The sequence below is a fragment of the Rhinolophus ferrumequinum genome, chromosome 21, assembly GCF_004115265.2.
Source record: "Rhinolophus ferrumequinum isolate MPI-CBG mRhiFer1 chromosome 21, mRhiFer1_v1.p, whole genome shotgun sequence".
Lineage (NCBI taxonomy): Eukaryota > Metazoa > Chordata > Mammalia > Chiroptera > Rhinolophidae > Rhinolophus > Rhinolophus ferrumequinum.
Window position 1 is genome coordinate 24,606,786 of NC_046304.1, and position 17,144 is coordinate 24,623,929.

At 44.2% G+C, this 17,144-nt stretch overlaps 2 protein-coding genes across 11 annotated transcripts in view; one reads left to right on the forward strand and one right to left on the reverse strand.

The window, feature by feature from the left end:
• Positions 1-1,297: 1,297 nt before the first annotated feature.
• On the reverse strand, positions 1,298-5,349 carry PIGW (phosphatidylinositol glycan anchor biosynthesis class W). 5 transcript variants are annotated; one of them, XM_033089618.1, is made up of 2 exons: positions 4,636-5,036; positions 1,298-3,690 (listed from the first exon to the last, which is right to left on the reverse strand). In XM_033089618.1, exon 2 carries the CDS (start codon positions 3,676-3,678, stop codon positions 2,167-2,169), a length of 1,512 nt encoding a protein of 503 aa, XP_032945509.1. In that variant the 5' UTR covers positions 3,679-3,690; positions 4,636-5,036; the 3' UTR covers positions 1,298-2,166. The 5 variants fall into 5 exon arrangements, with proteins under 5 accessions (XP_032945509.1, XP_032945508.1, XP_032945507.1 ...); XM_033089617.1 differs by having other exon boundaries at positions 4,575-5,036; XM_033089616.1 differs by having other exon boundaries at positions 4,560-5,036.
• Positions 5,311-17,144, forward strand: part of MYO19 (myosin XIX) — a 31,408-nt gene continuing 19,574 nt past the window's right edge. The window contains exons 1-6 of one of the 6 annotated variants that reach the window (XR_004421257.1): positions 5,311-5,456; positions 6,140-6,206; positions 7,454-7,605; positions 10,645-10,783; positions 11,123-11,271; positions 12,818-12,931. Coding sequence is in view for 4 of the 6 variants with exons in the window: in XM_033089612.1 (XP_032945503.1) it covers positions 7,594-7,605; positions 10,645-10,783; positions 11,123-11,271; positions 12,818-12,931 (414 nt within the window). In the remaining 2 variants the exon portion in view is untranslated. Of the gene's footprint in view, positions 5,457-6,139; positions 6,289-7,453; positions 7,606-10,644; positions 10,784-11,122; positions 11,272-12,817; positions 12,932-17,144 lie in introns of those variants that run through there. The other 5 variants (XM_033089612.1, XM_033089611.1, XM_033089609.1 and 2 more) reach the window with 5 other exon arrangements.

A 17,144-nucleotide genomic window follows, 5' to 3' on the forward strand; every position in this document is an offset into this window, starting at 1 on the left:
TCACTTTCTGAAGGTCATAGATTGGATAAGTCTTAGCAGATTATACCGTGTTTCCCAGAAAATAAGACCTAACTGGAAAATAAGCCCTAGCATGATTTTTCAGGATGACATCCCCTAAACATTAAGTCCTAATGCGTCTTTTGGAGGAAAAATTAATAAAAGACCTGGTCTTATTTTCGGGGAAACACGGTATTCCTTTTTCCTTTTCTATCCTCAAATATTGATAGTTGATGAGTTAACAGAATTTTCACTATATTAACCACTTTGTTTTATGTGGTAATAAAATCAACAGCTGTTACTGTATTTAAATTACCACAGTTGTCCAAGTCTGTAAATTGGGCTGACAGTGGGAAGTTCTGTTTTATCTGTTGTTACCATAGGCTCAAAGGGTCCACTTGCCTGTGCGCATCCGAGCCAAAAAAGACTGGAGCAGGCGTTTGAGGCAAAGAAAGTAAAGGTTTAAGGAGGTGGCGCCAAACCCAGAGACAAAAGTGAGCTCATGCTTTCAACAACCTGGCTTCCTGATGGCCCCTAGCAGTTAGGTTACACTCGTGTAAGGGAAAAATCATGAATCATGGTTACAATGGGAGTTGGGGTCACGGGCTCTACTGATTGGTCGGGTCTAAAGCAGGGAGCAATTGATCATGGCTTTCAGGTCCTGGTGTCAGCCATAGCATTGTTCGGTCCAGTTCCCAGGGGTGTAGTCCGTGGGGCCGTTCTGCTTTCATGAATCTGGAGCTGAAACATAACTAAGGCCAAGATGTTATCTTTGTTTGACTAAAATTTTATTCTAGTTTGAGGTTTGGTTGTTGTATCTTGGTCATGGATGATAGACCTGAAGCTTTACTCTGGAGTTTGACTCTGACCCAGACCTAATGTCCTAAGGGCTTAATGGTTAAAAGGAGCAGACATACAGTATATGTACAGATAGAAGCATCTGGGGAAAAGAATGCAAGTGAGTTATAGTTCTATCTTGCTAAACAAAGTTAGCTTGGGTGAAAGCAGAATGCATGCTAAAGAAATAAAGTTCATGTGTGGTTACAATGTCAAAAATAGACATTTTTGGGGGGCCGGATGGCTCAGTTGGTTAGAGTGCGAGCTCTCAACAAGGTTGCCAGTTCAATTCCCGCATGGGATGGTGGGCTGCACCCCCTGCAATTAAAGACTGAAAAACGGCGACTGGACTTGGAGTTGAGCTGTGCCCTCCACAATTAGATTGAAGGACAACTACTTGGAGCTGATGGGCCCTGGAGAAACACACTGTCCCCCAATATTCCCAATAAAATTGAAAAAAAAAAAAAGACACTTTCCCCGCTAACATTTTTTTAAAGGGAAAAAAATGTTCACAAGTTAAAATGTAATCCCCTTAAGGCAGGGACTTCGTCTTATTTTCTGTTGTTTCTCCAGCACCTGTGCCTGGTACATTGGAGCTCAATAAATCTTTGATTCAACAAAGGTCTCTTTCTTTCTTCTGTAAAGTAGAATTAAGTCAGAATGGTCTTTTTTACTAATTCTTGTTTTTATGAATATTTCATTAGCTTTCTCTTATATGACTGTCATAATATGAGGTGGAAAAACATTTTTGTCCTTTTAAGTCATGATTCAATGTCTAACTGTTGAGACATAAACTCACTGACATTTATGACCTCGAAAAGGATGAAGGAGCGTCACTGAGAAGCAGCAGCAGATCAGTCAGACCACATGCCATAAATTTAAACACTTGTTTTCTCATATTTAGGTTTTTATAAAAGATTAAAATTGAGCAGTAAAGAAGTGTTGACAATTCCACAATTCACAGAGATGTTTTCATGTAAATATTAAAATACATACAATAAAAAATACAGAATGGTATAAGATGGAAAGTAAAAACCTTCCTTCCCATGCTCCAATCTTCCAGTGTCCCAACTATAAACAAGTATCTTTAAAATACTGAAATTTAATAAATAGAATTTCTAACAAGTCAGGGACTTTGTTTCTTCTCCATTGGTTTTACAGTGTTGAGATACATTAAAATATTAAGCATCACTACGCTTATAGAGAAGGATTGAAACTTAATTTTATAATAAAATATAGTTAACACTGGATTGCCAAAAGCCCATTTTCTTCACATTTATTATTCTTCCTCATTAATATTGCTCAAACACAGGTACATCCTACCCCTATTGATCACCAAAATTTTACAGTCTTATCTTGCAAGTGTAGCATATATACAATTAAACAGTTGGTAAACATATAGAGATTGAGCACAAATAAGGCCCACAAGGTACTGCTGTGCAATGTATCTACCAACAGGTTGATCAGGCCAGTTGTTACATTTGACAGCAAGAAAAAAATCAACTGATTTCTGTTCATAGCTGTGATTAGACAAAAACTGGGTTCCTTTCTTTCAGCTTCAGAAACTACAGATTCTGAATGCTTTTTATTTGTAGCAGGCGACTGGATCAGTTGCCAAGAACATGGTACTACAGCCCCTTGAATTACAAACTTGGCAAAACTCAAAATTATATCACCCAGTAATAAACTGCTAAGAAGGATCAGGCTAGAAGCAACTATCCAAATACAAAAGGCTAAATTGGCCATTCTTCGAGATACTGCTTCTACATTTACCTGAACCACATAAAGAGATATAAAGAGGCTAACAGCTGTCAGTAGAATACAATATGCTACTTTTATCACGTCTTTGATATGTGATCTTTTTTTAAGCACATATGATCCTGTCTGCACACCAGCCATGTGTATTGCCACATACCCCAAGGTAGAGAATATCCCTTCTCGGTTGGCATTTAATAAACCAATCCTCGTGCCACTGCCATCAGTGCCATACAAAATCAACCTTTTCAATGGGGTTAAGTCAAGGGCTAGCTGGTACAAGACAGTAATACTCATGGCCACAAGCCAGGATTTATTTAGGGGGGAAAAAATCAAAAGCAGTGATGTTATCAATTTCACAACTACTAATGTAAAGAAAAAGTTCCAGTGAACTCCATACTCAGTTAAATGTTCTTGATAGCCTATGGATTTTATAATGACTAATCGTCCCATTCCTAGGAAGACTAATGGCCAAACAGAGTATAATGACTTGGTAAGATAGTAAAATCTGGACCCTTCCATACATTTTCTCCTAATCTCTGGACTAACCATTGCAGCCCCAAAAACAAAGCCTCCTACTCCAAAATCCATTGCTCCTGTCCCGTAGAGCTCGGTTTTGGCATATTTTCTGGGAAAAAGTGGGAAGTCCACAGCCAAAATAGCAACAGCAGTAAATGCACTGTTAATTACACGGAAACAGGAGATGGCTGGAATGTATTCTGATTCTACACTGGTTTTTAAGAATTTTTCAAGGATTTTTTGGACAGGCATTCTAGCAAAGCAAGTTCTCCTGCAGTATATTTGATACAATAGCCCTGCCCCAAAGATAATTACAGCGAGGTGCTCAAGTAAGATAAATGAAGACAAAATGGTCAAAGTGGTCACCAGGGGAACTATTAGGAAAACAAAGTCAATGAAGAATCCAGATCTCCAGGTATGTGGAAAAAAACACAAGTGCTGTGAGAGAACAATCAGCAGCCCTCTGCACAGGATACAGAATGCAGGTAAGCACAAGCCCTGGGTAATTTCCAGCACGCTGGTTCCATTGTGGTTACTGACAAAAGCTTCCTTCATCTGCTTTTGCGACATTTTTTCTTCTTCCTGTGATAACAAGAGCAAAGGAATGGATCTGTGGAAAGCAACATTCTTGTGGAATTTGTGTGTGTGTGTGTGTGTGTGTGTGTGTGTGTGTATACATAAATACATACATACATATATCTGACTTGATGTTACTCTTAGGTTTCAGAGCAGAACCTAGGACTTGGGATCCCCATTCCAAGGATTGTGGAAAGATGTCTAATACTAATACATAAGAATGTTACACTAATAGTATGCAACTATTGGTTAAAAAGCTTTAGCTATTTTCAGTATAAGGCAGACTCACAAAGAAACTGCATTTGGGATATAAACCCTGAGAACGGAATCACAGTCGAATAGAAATTCCTATTAGAGAACACAGTATACAGTCGAATAGAAATTCCTATTAGAGAACACAGTATATGTTAAGAAGATTATGTAATGAAAATTGAATACACATAACTAATGACTTAAGTCAAATCTAAGTGGGGAGAGGGACAAGAACAGAAAAGTTATTTAAGTACATGTAGGATTAAGTACGCATTGGAGCTGGAGGCCTCGATTTCTGTTCAGCCTCTCTAAATCTACGGCCTCTAGTACAAAATTTGGGTCTTCCAGTAATCTCCTGTACCCCAGGCTTCCCCTTACATTTACAGACAGCCAAATTTCATTGTTAGGTGTAGGTAGGCAGAAAGTATACCAATCATGGAGGGGAGTGGGGGTGGTGTATAGCACATACTAGTAGTGTTGTTTTAAAAGGATATAAAACGCCTCTCGGTCACGTATCGATGTCTGAAAAGTGGCACACAGGAAAAACATTTGTTGGCCAAACAAAAACCATATTGAACAGATGAATGCATACGTGATGGCCTGTCTGGGCCCAGCAACAATACCTCACGATAACAAACCGATCAGAAAAGGCTGGCCTTTAAATGAGTCCTTTCCCACGGCCGCGCCGGGTCCTTCTACCTGCCGCGCTCCAGCCCGTCCCGGCGCCGGCTGGCAGAGGGCCGTGGACGTTGGCTGGGCCGCCGAGTTCCCACCGCAGCCGCGGCACAGCGCGGGAGCCGCAGCTTCCGCCTCCCTAGTCGCGCTTCCGGCCGACGCGGGGCCCGCGCTTCCGGGCCGGCCGACTCTGCGCGCCCCTGGCCCGGGGTGGTGCTGGTTTCCCACGTCCCGCCGGCTCCCCACGCCTTCTCTTTCATGGCTAGCCCATCCTAAGTCCTCTCCCGTACTGGCCGCAGAACGGCCCGTCAGAGGAGCCCGGAGCAGAAAAGGCCCGGAGCCGCGCCTCACCACGGCTCAGACCCCGGGGCGCGGCCTGTCATTGTGGTGGGGTCAGAGGGCCGGGCGCAGCATTCAGCCACGGCGTCCCGAGAAAGACCCCATAGCCCAGTGAGGTTTCCGGAGGCCCAGGAAACCCTACCTGCCGTGCTTCTCCCGCCAGAACACCGGAGGACTCCCTTTCACCCCCATCTGATCCCAGGCTCACGAAACATTTTGTCCCATGTCAAGCCCCCAACTCCGGATCCCGGCGTCCCCGGCGGGCCACGTGCACCCCGCGCCGCCTGTGCGCGCCCCGCCCCCGGGGAGGAGCCGACCGGCTCCCGGCCACTTAGCCAGAGCGGCAGCGGCCGGGTGTGAGTCCGCAGTCTGGGTTTTCTCTCCTTGGCTCGCTCGCGCCCCTCCTCTTCCCTTCCTGGGCTCTTCCCGCCGCCTCACCCGGTCTGTCCTCTTCTCCAGTCGGGCCGGGCGGGTCCGCACCCTGGGCATCTCAGGCCGTGAGACCGGTGAGTGCCACCCCCAGTCCCGGTCTGAAGCCCTTTGCGGCTCAGAAGGGGCAGGAGGGGCCAGTTTGTCCCCGGAGCGCTGAGGAAGAAAGGGGCATCTTCCCCTCCCCTTTCCAAAGCGCCTTTTCCCTGCCCTTTCCCTTTCCTTTTTGACCCTCTCGTATTCCAGGAGGAGATAGCCCAGCTCCTGGTCCTTGCTCAGAACAAGGACCTAGTCATCCTCCACCTCTCCACCTTGCTGGAGGCTCGTGGTGGGGGTCCCGGCTGGCAGATCCCAGCTGGCAGGTTGGGTCCCCGCTCCTGCTCCTCTCCTAGCCCTACCTAGGGACCGGGAAGAGGGAGGCTGGCCCCGGAGACGTCAGGGCAGCCGTGCCCTTGGCTGGGGTCACATCCACCTTCCCGGGAAGGACACACTCTCCCTGTGCCAGGTGCTTCAGGAGCGGCATCCTAAGCCCTTGGCCCAGCGGACGCCTCGTCAGGACCGGGAGTCCCCGTTTCCCTCTGGGAACCTCGGGGCGGGGCCTGCTGGGCTCTCAGGACCCTTACCCGGCTCTTCTCTTCTGCCCTCCCACTCTCCACTGAGCCGAGAAAGAACCTGAGGCTGGGGAGGAGGAGGAGCTGGTGATCAGGTTGCTGCTTGTCTTGACTTGGTGTTTCATCTGTTCATTACCGTCTCCCTCCAGCCCACAGTGGTCACACCCTTTCCAGAACTTCTTGGCTGGTAACCGCGGAGCCGACTGGAAGCAAGAGGTGGGAGGACTGGAGAAAACCGCTCTAATCTGACTTGACTCTAGCTGGGAGCTGACGTTGCATGTAATAACAACATTTACAGGTCCTAGCCCATTTGATCCTGAACTCTGCATTGTGAGGTCTGGATATTAGTATTCCGTTTTGCAAAAAAGGAAATAAAGTGAGCTCTCCTGATCTGAGTCTGAGGGGATATGGGCTTCGGATTCTAACCCCATTTATCATGCTCCGGCTCTGGTCCTCTCTAAGATGAGCTTCCAGTTGAGGGAGTTTTGTTCTCCTTGAGTTTCCAGAGCCCTTGGACGGGATACAGTCAGTGCCCAGGGTGAATGTCCTATGCTCTTCTCTGCCTGAGTTATCCATTGTCCAGTATCCCTAGACGTGCCTATCCCTGAGTTCTTTCAAAAGCTAGATGTATTCAGAGCCTTAAGAAAGTCTCCACCAGGATTAACCCATTACAGACACCTCATTCTCATCCCTCTTTGCTGGGACAGCGTGAGGCCTGGGAAATTCTGAGTCTGAGGGTCACTTAACAGTTTTTCAGAGATTGGCCTAGGTCCAGCCTCGTAGCACCCTCTCTCTTCAGACAGATTCCCCTCCTCTGAAATCCTCACCTTCTTAAATTTGACACTGGAGAGTTTTACCTCATTAGTGCTCCCCGAATATTGTTTGTTGTACTAATAATATTCTCCTCTGAGTGAATATTCAGATTTGTAGTCTGTGGGGTGACCTCATTGGGCTTTCAATCCGTGACCTCATTGATCTTCACAGCCACTGCTTGTGAGATAGATTATCTGCATTTTCCAGATGAGGAATCAAAGTGGGCCAGGAAGGTGATGTGACTTACAGTGAATGACTGAGCTGTGATGTCCCTCGCACACAACAGCTTTCCTGGAACATCGCGTTGACTCCAGCCTCCCTCCCCACCAACCATTGGCTATACTGAAATAGGACATTTCTGTCTAGTGGCGAGGAGAGAGCACGAGGCTTCTGTCTTCCAGTGTCTTCATCCTTCATCTCACATTGACCCAGAAGCTTTGTAGCCCCACCAAAAACCCCACTATAAAACTAGCCCTGGAGGAGCCCAGGGAGCCTCCAGAACCTCTCGTAAAAGTTTCCCCTGTTCCCCAACTGGCAGGGGACAGGAAAGACTCTCCCTCTCTGCCCAGGCTTACTCTGCTTCTCATTTTGGTTCCTCCTGCTTGACGCCCTCACCTGTTTTGGCCCTTGTCTTCTCTTCCATGCCACAGGCTCTGGAGTGACTTGTCTCAGATCCCTCCAGAACTGAGCCCTTTGCTGGACCCATGCCCCAGCCTGTGCGCCCAAGACCAGGTGGATAACACTCCTCGTGCCTGTGACCCAGAACCCTGACTGACCACCCTGAAGCAGGATGCTCCAGCAGGTAAAACCTCACCCTTAGGTAACCCAGGTCCCAAAGCACCTGAGACACCTTCCGTTCTTTCGCTTCTGAGTGAAGTTTCACTGCCCCGACCTGGAACAAGGGGAAAGACGCCTTAAAGGTCTTTCTTTTCTCTCTTCAGATAGTTATTCCAATGCCTTTCACTTGTTGTCAGGACGCTCTTCCCGATACCTTAGCTGATTCTCTCCTGTTGTGGTTTGTTAGCTCTTCTCCCTGGGATGGATAAGGGAATCCTGAGGACACTTTGGTGACCTCACAAGCCTGAACCACTGAGGCAGTCCTGAGTGCTGTTCCTGCCATCCTGAATTTTTAAGGCACAGTGGAAACCTGGGGCTTCCAAAAGGAGGTGTTCCTTGAAGCTGAGCCTTAAAGAATAAATAGGAATTAGCCAAATAAAGAAGAAAAATAAGCAGTCCAGAAAAAGAGGTCAGCCTCTGCAAAAACATGGGAGAAGATGACCTATGTAGAAGAATAGAAGGGTTCCGATGAATGGATGATACGGTGCCTCAGGGGTTGCTATTGGGACATGAAACCTGCCCTTACTCCACATCTTTGCCTCTCTGTAAAGGCTACTGGGGCCCCAGACCTGCAGGATTCCAAGTCACCCTTCACTGTGCAGCCTTATCTCATACCCATATCATCCTTCACACGCAGCCCTTGGTCCAGAAAGAATGGCAATAGATAATTGCTGAGTTTGTATTTACTAAGTGTTGCCAGGCACTGGGCTGAGGCAGATGTTTAAGATACTAGCTATTCTCAAGGAGCTCATGGTCTAGTGGAGTCCTAGGCAGGTAAGTGCCTGAGATTCAGCGGGATGACTGAGTGTGAGGCCAGCCAGCCTCAAGGGAGCCATGGTGACACTGCAGCTGGACCTTCTTCCAGCCTTTTGGCTCATGAACCAGGCTTGAGGGCTAGAGAGAAGCAGGGAGGATAAATGTCTGCTTTGGACTTTTTGTTGTTCGTTTTTAAGTTGTTTGTTTCTTATTTAAAAAGCAGTAACGTTCATAACCATAGCAGCTACGCTATGTGGAGCTCTTGCTGTGTAGTAGGCATTTTACACATATAATTTTGTTTAGTCCTTGAGAGAGATACGGTATTATACATACAATGCTATTATGTCCCCATTTTGGATATCAGGTTCGGAGGTGTTAAGTGACTTATTCAAGGTCACATTTATTGCAAGCAATGTAGAAAATACAGATAAGCAAAAAGAACACTAAAATTACCCATAATTGTACTATCCTGAGATAACCAACATTTTAGAGAATATCCTAGATTTTTCTTATCTAAATACATATTTTTAAAGGTATCATACTTTTTGTAACCTGTTTTATTCCATTGTAAGGATGCACTGTAAGCTACCTACTGTTTGGAAATTTGGGTTTTCAATTTTTTGTAAGTATAAATGGCTCTGTATACACTGAACATTCTTATGGCCTTTACATAGGACCATTTTCTAGAAGCAGAATGGCAGGCTTAAGGAACATAGGTAGTTTTAAGGCCCTTGATATATGTTGCCTAATTAAAACAGCTGCTTTGGGGCGGCCAGTTAGCTCAGTTGGTTAGAGCACGGTGTTCTTAACAAGGTTGCTGGTTCAATCCCCACATGGGCCACTGCGAACTGTGCCCTCCACAACTTGATTGAAACAGCTACTTGACTTGGAGCTGATGGGTCCTGGAAAAACACACTTAAATAATTAAAATAAATAAATACATAAACAGCTGTTTTTAAAAGAATAATAACTAACTTTTGGGGGCATATGCCAGGGGCCTTTTTAAAATGCTTTATGTGCTTATTAGTATGAGGTGCTACCACCATTTCCATTTTACAGATGAGGAAAATTGAGGCCAAAAGATTAAGAAGCTTACATAAGATTATACAACTAGTAAGTGGTGGAATCAGGATTCAAACCCAGGCAAACTAGCTTTCAAGTCCAGGCTCTTGACCATAATACTCAGCTGCCTCTCTGGTTGGATCAGAGTTGTTCATCAATTACGGCCGGGTTTGTGAGTGATTCCCCGACACACACCCCAAAGCAGAGGGATTTGTGTGGATCCAGCTATGCTCTGACCTCAGCACTTATTCTGGAGGCCGAGAGCCTGCCTTTTGCATTATGGTGGGCTCAAGTTCAGAAAAAAGGCAACATCTTTGGAAAGAAACTTGTTACTGGGCCTCTCAGATGACACTTGCTATATGGCTTGAGTTGTTATAACTTGTAGGGTTCATTAGTCTCATTGGAAACCCACAGGTTATATCACAGATCCCTTCCTCCAAAAGCAGATTTCAGCCAGGTTACTGTCTTCTACTCCTCACTTCAACTTCTCTACAGCCCCCAGGGAGACAACAGGAGAAATGTGGGGAGGAAACGTGGAAAGCGTTGGCATCCAGCATGGGCAAGGGAGAAGTTTCCCCTTGATGCCATTCTTGACCTCATCTGACTTCTGAGCCAGGCTTCCTCTCAAGTAGACCCAGGGCAGAGGAAACTAACTGTAATTAGCCAGCCTAAATTTAGCCCCAAGAGGCAGGTGATGAAGCATGGGACTACTTTTTCATCTTGAGTTGAATAGTTTCTTTCAAAAAAGGCCCAACTATGGTTCTTTTCCTTTGTGATAACTCTTATAGCAGCCCCCCACTCTGGGGCCCACTACCCCTGCCAGGCCCAGTAAGACTAGCAGCTGGCCAGCCTGGAAGCTGGAGCTCATAGCATAGAAGGGGATAGCATTTATTGATTTATTGAGTACATAATGTGTGCCAGTCATGGACTAAGTGCTTTGTACATCTCTTCCCAAAAGCCCTGTGAACTGGTTTTATTTTCCTTTATTCACAAATAAACCGTGGCTCAGAGAGGTTAAGTACCTTACCCAGGCTCACAGGTCTAGTAAGTGGCAGAACTGAAATTTGAACCCAACCAGACTATGATACTGGAGGCCTGTTCTCTTTCTACTGTACAGGCCTCCACCCCTACCTAGCTGCCAGCTGATCTGAGTCCCAGCTCTCCTAGCTCTATTATTCCCTCCCAGGTGAATGGCCACAGTTCAAACCCTGATGCCCATGGCAGGAAACCCCTCAGAGAAGACCTGCAGGAGTTCCTGGGCCAGGATGCCCCACTGCTCTTGCTGGATGACCTCACCAAGGTGAATCCTGTGACGCTGGAGACAGGTATGGGCCTCTCTCTCCTCAAGAGTGCCGTCTCCAAGAGGGTGGAGGTGCTGTGTGGGTATTCAGCACAGCTTCCCCTGGCCAGACCAAGGCAGGACTCCTGACCTGGAGCCAGGGGAGCTGCTCCAAACCTGCCTGGCAGCTGCACCGGGGCTCCCCAGCACAGATTTTGCTCCAGATTTGGTGCTCATCTTAATTAGATCTTGTACCTATTCATCGGGGAGCTGCTGGGATGTAATGGCTCTTGGCTAATTGCAGGGGGGAGCAATGTTAGGCGGATGTCTATGTGTGCTGTGTCTACGTTTGTGCCAGAATTTGCTAAAGGCGCCTCTGCCTCAGTCCTGAGGTGTTTGCAGGCCCGGTACATGGCAGACACATTCTACACCAATGCTGGCTGCACCCTGGTGGCTCTGAACCCCTTCAAGCCTGTCCCTCAGCTCTACTCGCCAGAGCTGATGAGACAGTACCATGCTGCTCCTCAGCCCCAGGTAAGACTCAGCCACTTCCCGGGCCCCAGGGCTCTCCTGCCTTCCCCGAGGCCTCCTCGCAGCTTCCCTGTCTTTATCCATCTATTCACCAGCCGTGCAGTCGTTTAAAAGCTGGTGCCACAGTCCTGCCCACCAGGAGCTCAAGGAATTTTGAACAGAGGACAGTGATGCAAAATGGGAGATAAATAAATCAGTAATTGTTTAACTTGAGTTTGGAACCTAAAATAGGGACAGAGGACAAAGTATTTTTTTTTCCTTATTTGTGAATTTATTAATAGGAAAGGATTTAAAAGGTGTATTTGTGTATTTAAAAAACCATTTTTTTAGAAAAGAATAAAATTACATGTAATAAGGATCGCCCTAGAAAATGTAGCACATGTTCCTCTCTACTGAGAGGAATAAATTGGGGGGTGGGGGGGATTGCAGCCAGGAAATAGACCGGTTGGTATTAAAGTGCATGGTGTGTTCAGGGAGAGGCAAAATCAGACTTGCTGGTGGGAGGGGGCCGTTGGGAGAAAGGCGGTAGGAGGCCGATGAGGCGGGAAGAGAGAGCTGAGGCTGGTGGTGAGGGCTCAGAAGCACTGCAGCAGGCAGAGAGCGTCTACAAAGCTTCTTCACCAGGAGTGGGGGTGGGACTGAACAGAGCGCACTGTGGGGATACTCTGGAAGCGGGGGGAGTTGTGTTCTGGAAGATGAGACGGGGCAGGGAGAGCAGCTGGAGGCCTTGTAACAGTCTAGGTGAGAGGTTACTGGAAGCAAGAGCAGATGGAAAGAGGGACAGCTCTGACAGCATCCCGAACTGCGCCTTCTCCCACAGGAAGCTGGGGTAGGTGAGTGATCACTGCTGGGTGGGCAGTGCTAGGCTGGCTCGGCACTGCGCAGATGGCCTGGCGCTCCAGAAACGCACGCATGTTTTAATGTCCAAGTGGAGACCATGTGAATGCTGTCCTGAGAGCCCGTATCTCTCTGACTGTATGGCTCCCAAAAGGCAAAAACCATGTCACGGTCCTCTCTGCTTCCCCAGTGCCCAGCTTGGTGCCCGGCACATTGAGGAGAACCTAGTATTTGGTGATGGAAAGAACAGTAGCCGTGGGGTTCAAATCACATGGTTGCACTTTCTTGCTGAGTAGCCTTGGCAAGGTTATTTAACCCCTCTGAACCTCAGATGTCTTGTCTATAATATAGGGTTAGCTATCCAGCTAATGCACAGACTTTTTAGGCAGTAACTTGAAAGAAAGTTCTTTGCCAACTGCAAAGTACAATAACATAAAATAATAAAGAGCAGAATGAGACTATTCAGGTAAGATAAGATGGGAGGATAAAGTGTTCAAGGCCAGCACTGCTTCCAGACTGAGAGAAGATGAGTGGGTAAAGGCACCGTGGGGGTCCCACAGTTGGACCTAACCTTGTTACATCCAGGAAATTTTTCTAGAGGAAGCCTCCTGGCACTGCTATTGCAGCCTTCCACTCTCAGCCAGCATTGGACCAACTACTCCTTGAACATAGGCATTCCCTCAGGTGACCTTTCACCCCCTTGATGTTTCAGAAACTGAAGCCCCACATCTTCGGTGTGGGTGAACAGACCTACAGGAATGTCAAGAGCCTGATCGAGCCAGTCAACCAGTCTATCGTTGTCAGTGGAGAGAGTGGTGCTGGAAAGGTAGGAGGGCCCCTTTCCTATGCTGTCAACTTCGCGACTGGCTGGGTGGGCAGAGAGGCAGGGGTGTCTTTCATCATGGAGTCATTTACTACCTGGTCATTCCCTGGCTGGCTCAAGTAGGGAGTCGGTGTGCAGTGGTGGGCAAGCTGGAAAGGAAGTCAAGAGACAGATTCCAGTCCAGGCTCTTCCACCAGCTCTCATGTAACTCTGGGTGAGACACTTTGCTCCCCAAACCTTCATTTTCTCATCAGAGGTCTCTCCCAGCACTGACTCCATTGGAAACAAAAGTCAGCTATTGGGGATTCCAGCCTAGTGGTTAAGAACAATCAGAAAGATACTTAGCTTCAGCAAACCTCAGTTCTTTTACCTGTAAATCAGCAAGGAGGGGAGAACCAACTCGTGGGACTTCTATGAGAGTTCAATGAACCAGTGCACATAGGCTTGGCACACAGCAATACTACTTTAAAGGTAGCTGGGGTTACTTGTGGGAAAGGGTTTATTAGAGTAACCCACCTGTCCCCTCTGTGTTGCCCATGCTGGCAAGGGTAGTGCTTTGGGCCAGAAGCTCCTGGTGTCATGTGGCTCCCTGGGTGGCAGAACCACAGCAGGTGAGACCGAGGGTTGCACGGGATGGATGAGATGTTGCACAGCTGGTCAGAGGAGGCTACTGGCCCAGGTCTCACCACGTTTTTTCCAAGCCTCACCCAGCCACCCTGCCCTTTCCACAAGACTTTTACCTTCGCAAGGGAGTCGGTAGACCATTAACCCCCTCTGCCTACACTAACATAGAGAGAATTGCTGAGCACTGAGTACCTGCCTGGTTCTAGGCCCTGGGCTAGTCACTGAGGAATGGCAGGGGGAGGAACAGAGATGAAAAATGCAACATCCAGCTTTCAGGGGACTCTGACTACACTGGGAAAGACAGACAAGGAACCAGATGAAGACAGTAAGCTGCAGAGATGAGGGCTTGGACTGGGTGAAGAGGGGAGCTTCGAGAGCTATATCAAGGTGCAATGGCAGATGCCCAGCTCCTGGACGAAGCCCAATGTCTCCCACAGTTGCTCTGGGGAGCTGAGGCTAGACCTGCTAACGACCCATGCAACAAGAACTCAGTAACCCATTATTAAGCGACCATTGTGGTTGTGAGCTGGGCCTGGTAGTATGTCTTTAAAATACATTTTTAACAAATAGCAGCATAGTTACATATATGAAAAATCGAGCAATATTACAAGGCTTACAAAGAAAACCAGCAATCCTGCCCCGTATCTCTCAACCCTATTCCCTCTCTGGCTACTTTCACATCTTTTAGCAGTTTATTTGAATGTTTGCATTATATTTCTAAATGACATGCTTATATTGTTCGTTTTTTAGTTTTCAGTTTTGAACCTATGTGGGGGTCTCTTTATCTTGGAAACTCATGCTTTTGTTTGGGGAAATGTTTTTTTTAATTATATCTAATAATTTAATAATTTACACCCTTCTGTTTTTCTGGAGCTCCTAGTAGGAAGTTTGATTAATTGTCTAATATTCTTATTTTTCTCAGCTATTCTTCCATCTCTTAGCAATTTGTTCTGTCTTCTGGGAGATATTCTCTACCTTTCAATTCTTTTTTCTTTTTTTTTGCCTTTTTAAAATACCTTTCAGTTCTTTTGAATTTTTACTAACAATTTTAATTCTAAGAATTCTTTCTTGTTCCCTATTATTTGTGCCCCCCCTTCCCAGCATATTGTTCTTATTTCATAGATTCAATATATTCTCTTGTCTTTGAAGATATTTCATGATTTTTACTTGTATTCTGCTTCTCGCATTACTCTGTTTCCTTCTCGTTCCTTTTCCTCCACTTGTGGTTATACTTGTCATGAATGTAAAACAATTGTATGCAAAAGAAGTTTATCAAATAGTTAATGATCCTTGAGTTTTTGTTCATACTCCATAAGACATTAAGCAACTATTTATGGACAGGAGGCCTCACTATAGGTAGCTTTCTAAATGTGTGGGACCATGAATGTTTATAATTTTTCTCTTGAGTTTGTCAGTGTCTCCATAAAAGACTTTTCCAATCTCTTTATCAGAGAGATAGAAGACTACAAAGAGTTAAATGAAAATGATAAAAATTTAAAACATGATAAACATTTCCTTCATGCTTATCAGTCTAGACATGCAGAAGAATATATCAGTGAACTTGACTGTAGGTCAGTAGAAATAATCCAAATTGAAAAACAAAAAAGTACATCCAAGAGCTGTGTATGGTATCAAATGGTTTACCAGACTTGTAATTGCTGTCCTAGGAGAAAGAGAGAATGCGAGTCAGAAGTAATATCTTACAAAATTAACAAATGATGGTAAGCACAGATCCTAGAATTTCAGGAAACACTAAACAGGATGAAAGGAAGAAAACACACTTAGACACATTATAGTCAAATTGCTGCAAACCAAACATAAGGAAAAAACCTTAAAGAAAGCCAGGAATACAAACATTACCTAAAGAGAAACAAAGATAACAATGACAATCGGCATCTTGTCAAAAACTGCAAGCCCAAAGATAATAGTGACATCTTTAAAATGCTGAAAGAAAATATCTATCTATTACCAGCAAAACTAACTTTCAAAAATGAAAGGGAAATAAAGACTTTTTCAGACACATAAAAGTTGATGGAATCTATTGCCAGCAGATCTTTACTATAAGAAATATTAAAGGAAGTTCTTTAGGCCAAAGGAATATGAAACCAGGTGAATATTTGGATTGATACAAAGGAATAAAAGAGCAGTGGAAATATAAAATCTTATTTTTGTCTATTTAAAAGATAGTTCACTCTAAGACAAAAATAGTAACAGTTTATTGTGGCGATACAATGGAATCATAAAAGTAATAAATTCAACTGTAAGCAATGAAAGAAAAAAGTAACAAAGATCACATAGAACAAATCAAAAATAAGGTGGTAGATTAAACCCAACCATAGTAATTATTAGATTAAATGTAAATGGACTAAACACTCCAATTAAAAGACAAAGAATGTCAGATTGGATTTTTTTTTTAAATTATATAATATCTTTAAGAAACCCAATATAATCATAAAGACATAGATAGATTCAAAGTAAAAGAATGGGAAAAGATATTCCATTCCAACACTAATCAAAGGAAAACTGAAGTAGTTATATTAATATAGAACAAAGTAGGTTTTAGAACAAGGACTGCTACTAAGGATAAGACAAGACATTTCATATTGATAAATTGGTGAATTCATCAAGAAGAGAAAATAATACTAAATGTGTATATACCTAATAATAGTTTCAAAATACATGAAGTAAAAACTGATAAAATTGAAAGGAGAAATAAATGAAATCAAAATTACAGTTTGAGATTTGAGCATTCTTTTCATAGAGTATTTACCAGTATAGAGCATATTCCGAGCCACAAAACAAATCTCAATTTGAAAAGCATAAAATCATACAATCTATATTCTCTACCCCGAGCAGAATGGAACTAGAAATAAATAACAAAGTCACCTGGAAAATCCCAAATTCAATTCAACAATATCCTTCTAAATGTCCTATGGGGTCAAAGATGAAATCACAAGAGATAATAGAAAATCATTTGAACTGAATGAGAATGAAAGCACAACTATCAAAATTTATGCTTTAAAGAAAAGTAATGCCAGAGGGAAATTTGAAGCATTAAATCTTTATATTAGAAAAGAATAAAGAACTCAAATCAATGATCTGAGCTTCTACCTTAAGAAACTAGGGGCGGGGGAGAAGAATAAGGTAAACCCAAAATAAGCAGACAGAGGAAATAAAGTGAAAAATCAATAAAATAGAAGACAAAAAAATAATAAAGAAAACAAATGAAATCAAAGACTATGTTTTGAGAAGATTAATAAAATCAATAACCCTCTAGTCAAATTTAAAGACAGAAAAATATACAAATTACCAGTTAGAAATAAAATAGACATCATAGTACCAGTCCATAGATAAAGATCCGAAAGATTGATAAAAAATTATTATGAACAACTTTATTCCAATAAATTCTATAATTTAGATGGAGAGATATTTTGAAATGCACAAACTACTGAAGCTCACACAAGAAAGAATATATAACTTGAATAGTCTGTATTTATGAAAAAATTGAAGTCATAGCTTAAAAACTTTCCACAAAGAAAGCTCCAGGCCCAGTGGCTTCACTTGTGAATTCTTTCAAGTATTTAAGGAAGTA

Coding starts and splice junctions, on each gene's coding strand:
- PIGW (XM_033089618.1), bottom strand. CDS start 3,678: ATGTCGCAAAAGCAGATGAAGGAAGCTTTTGTCAGTAACCACAATGGA.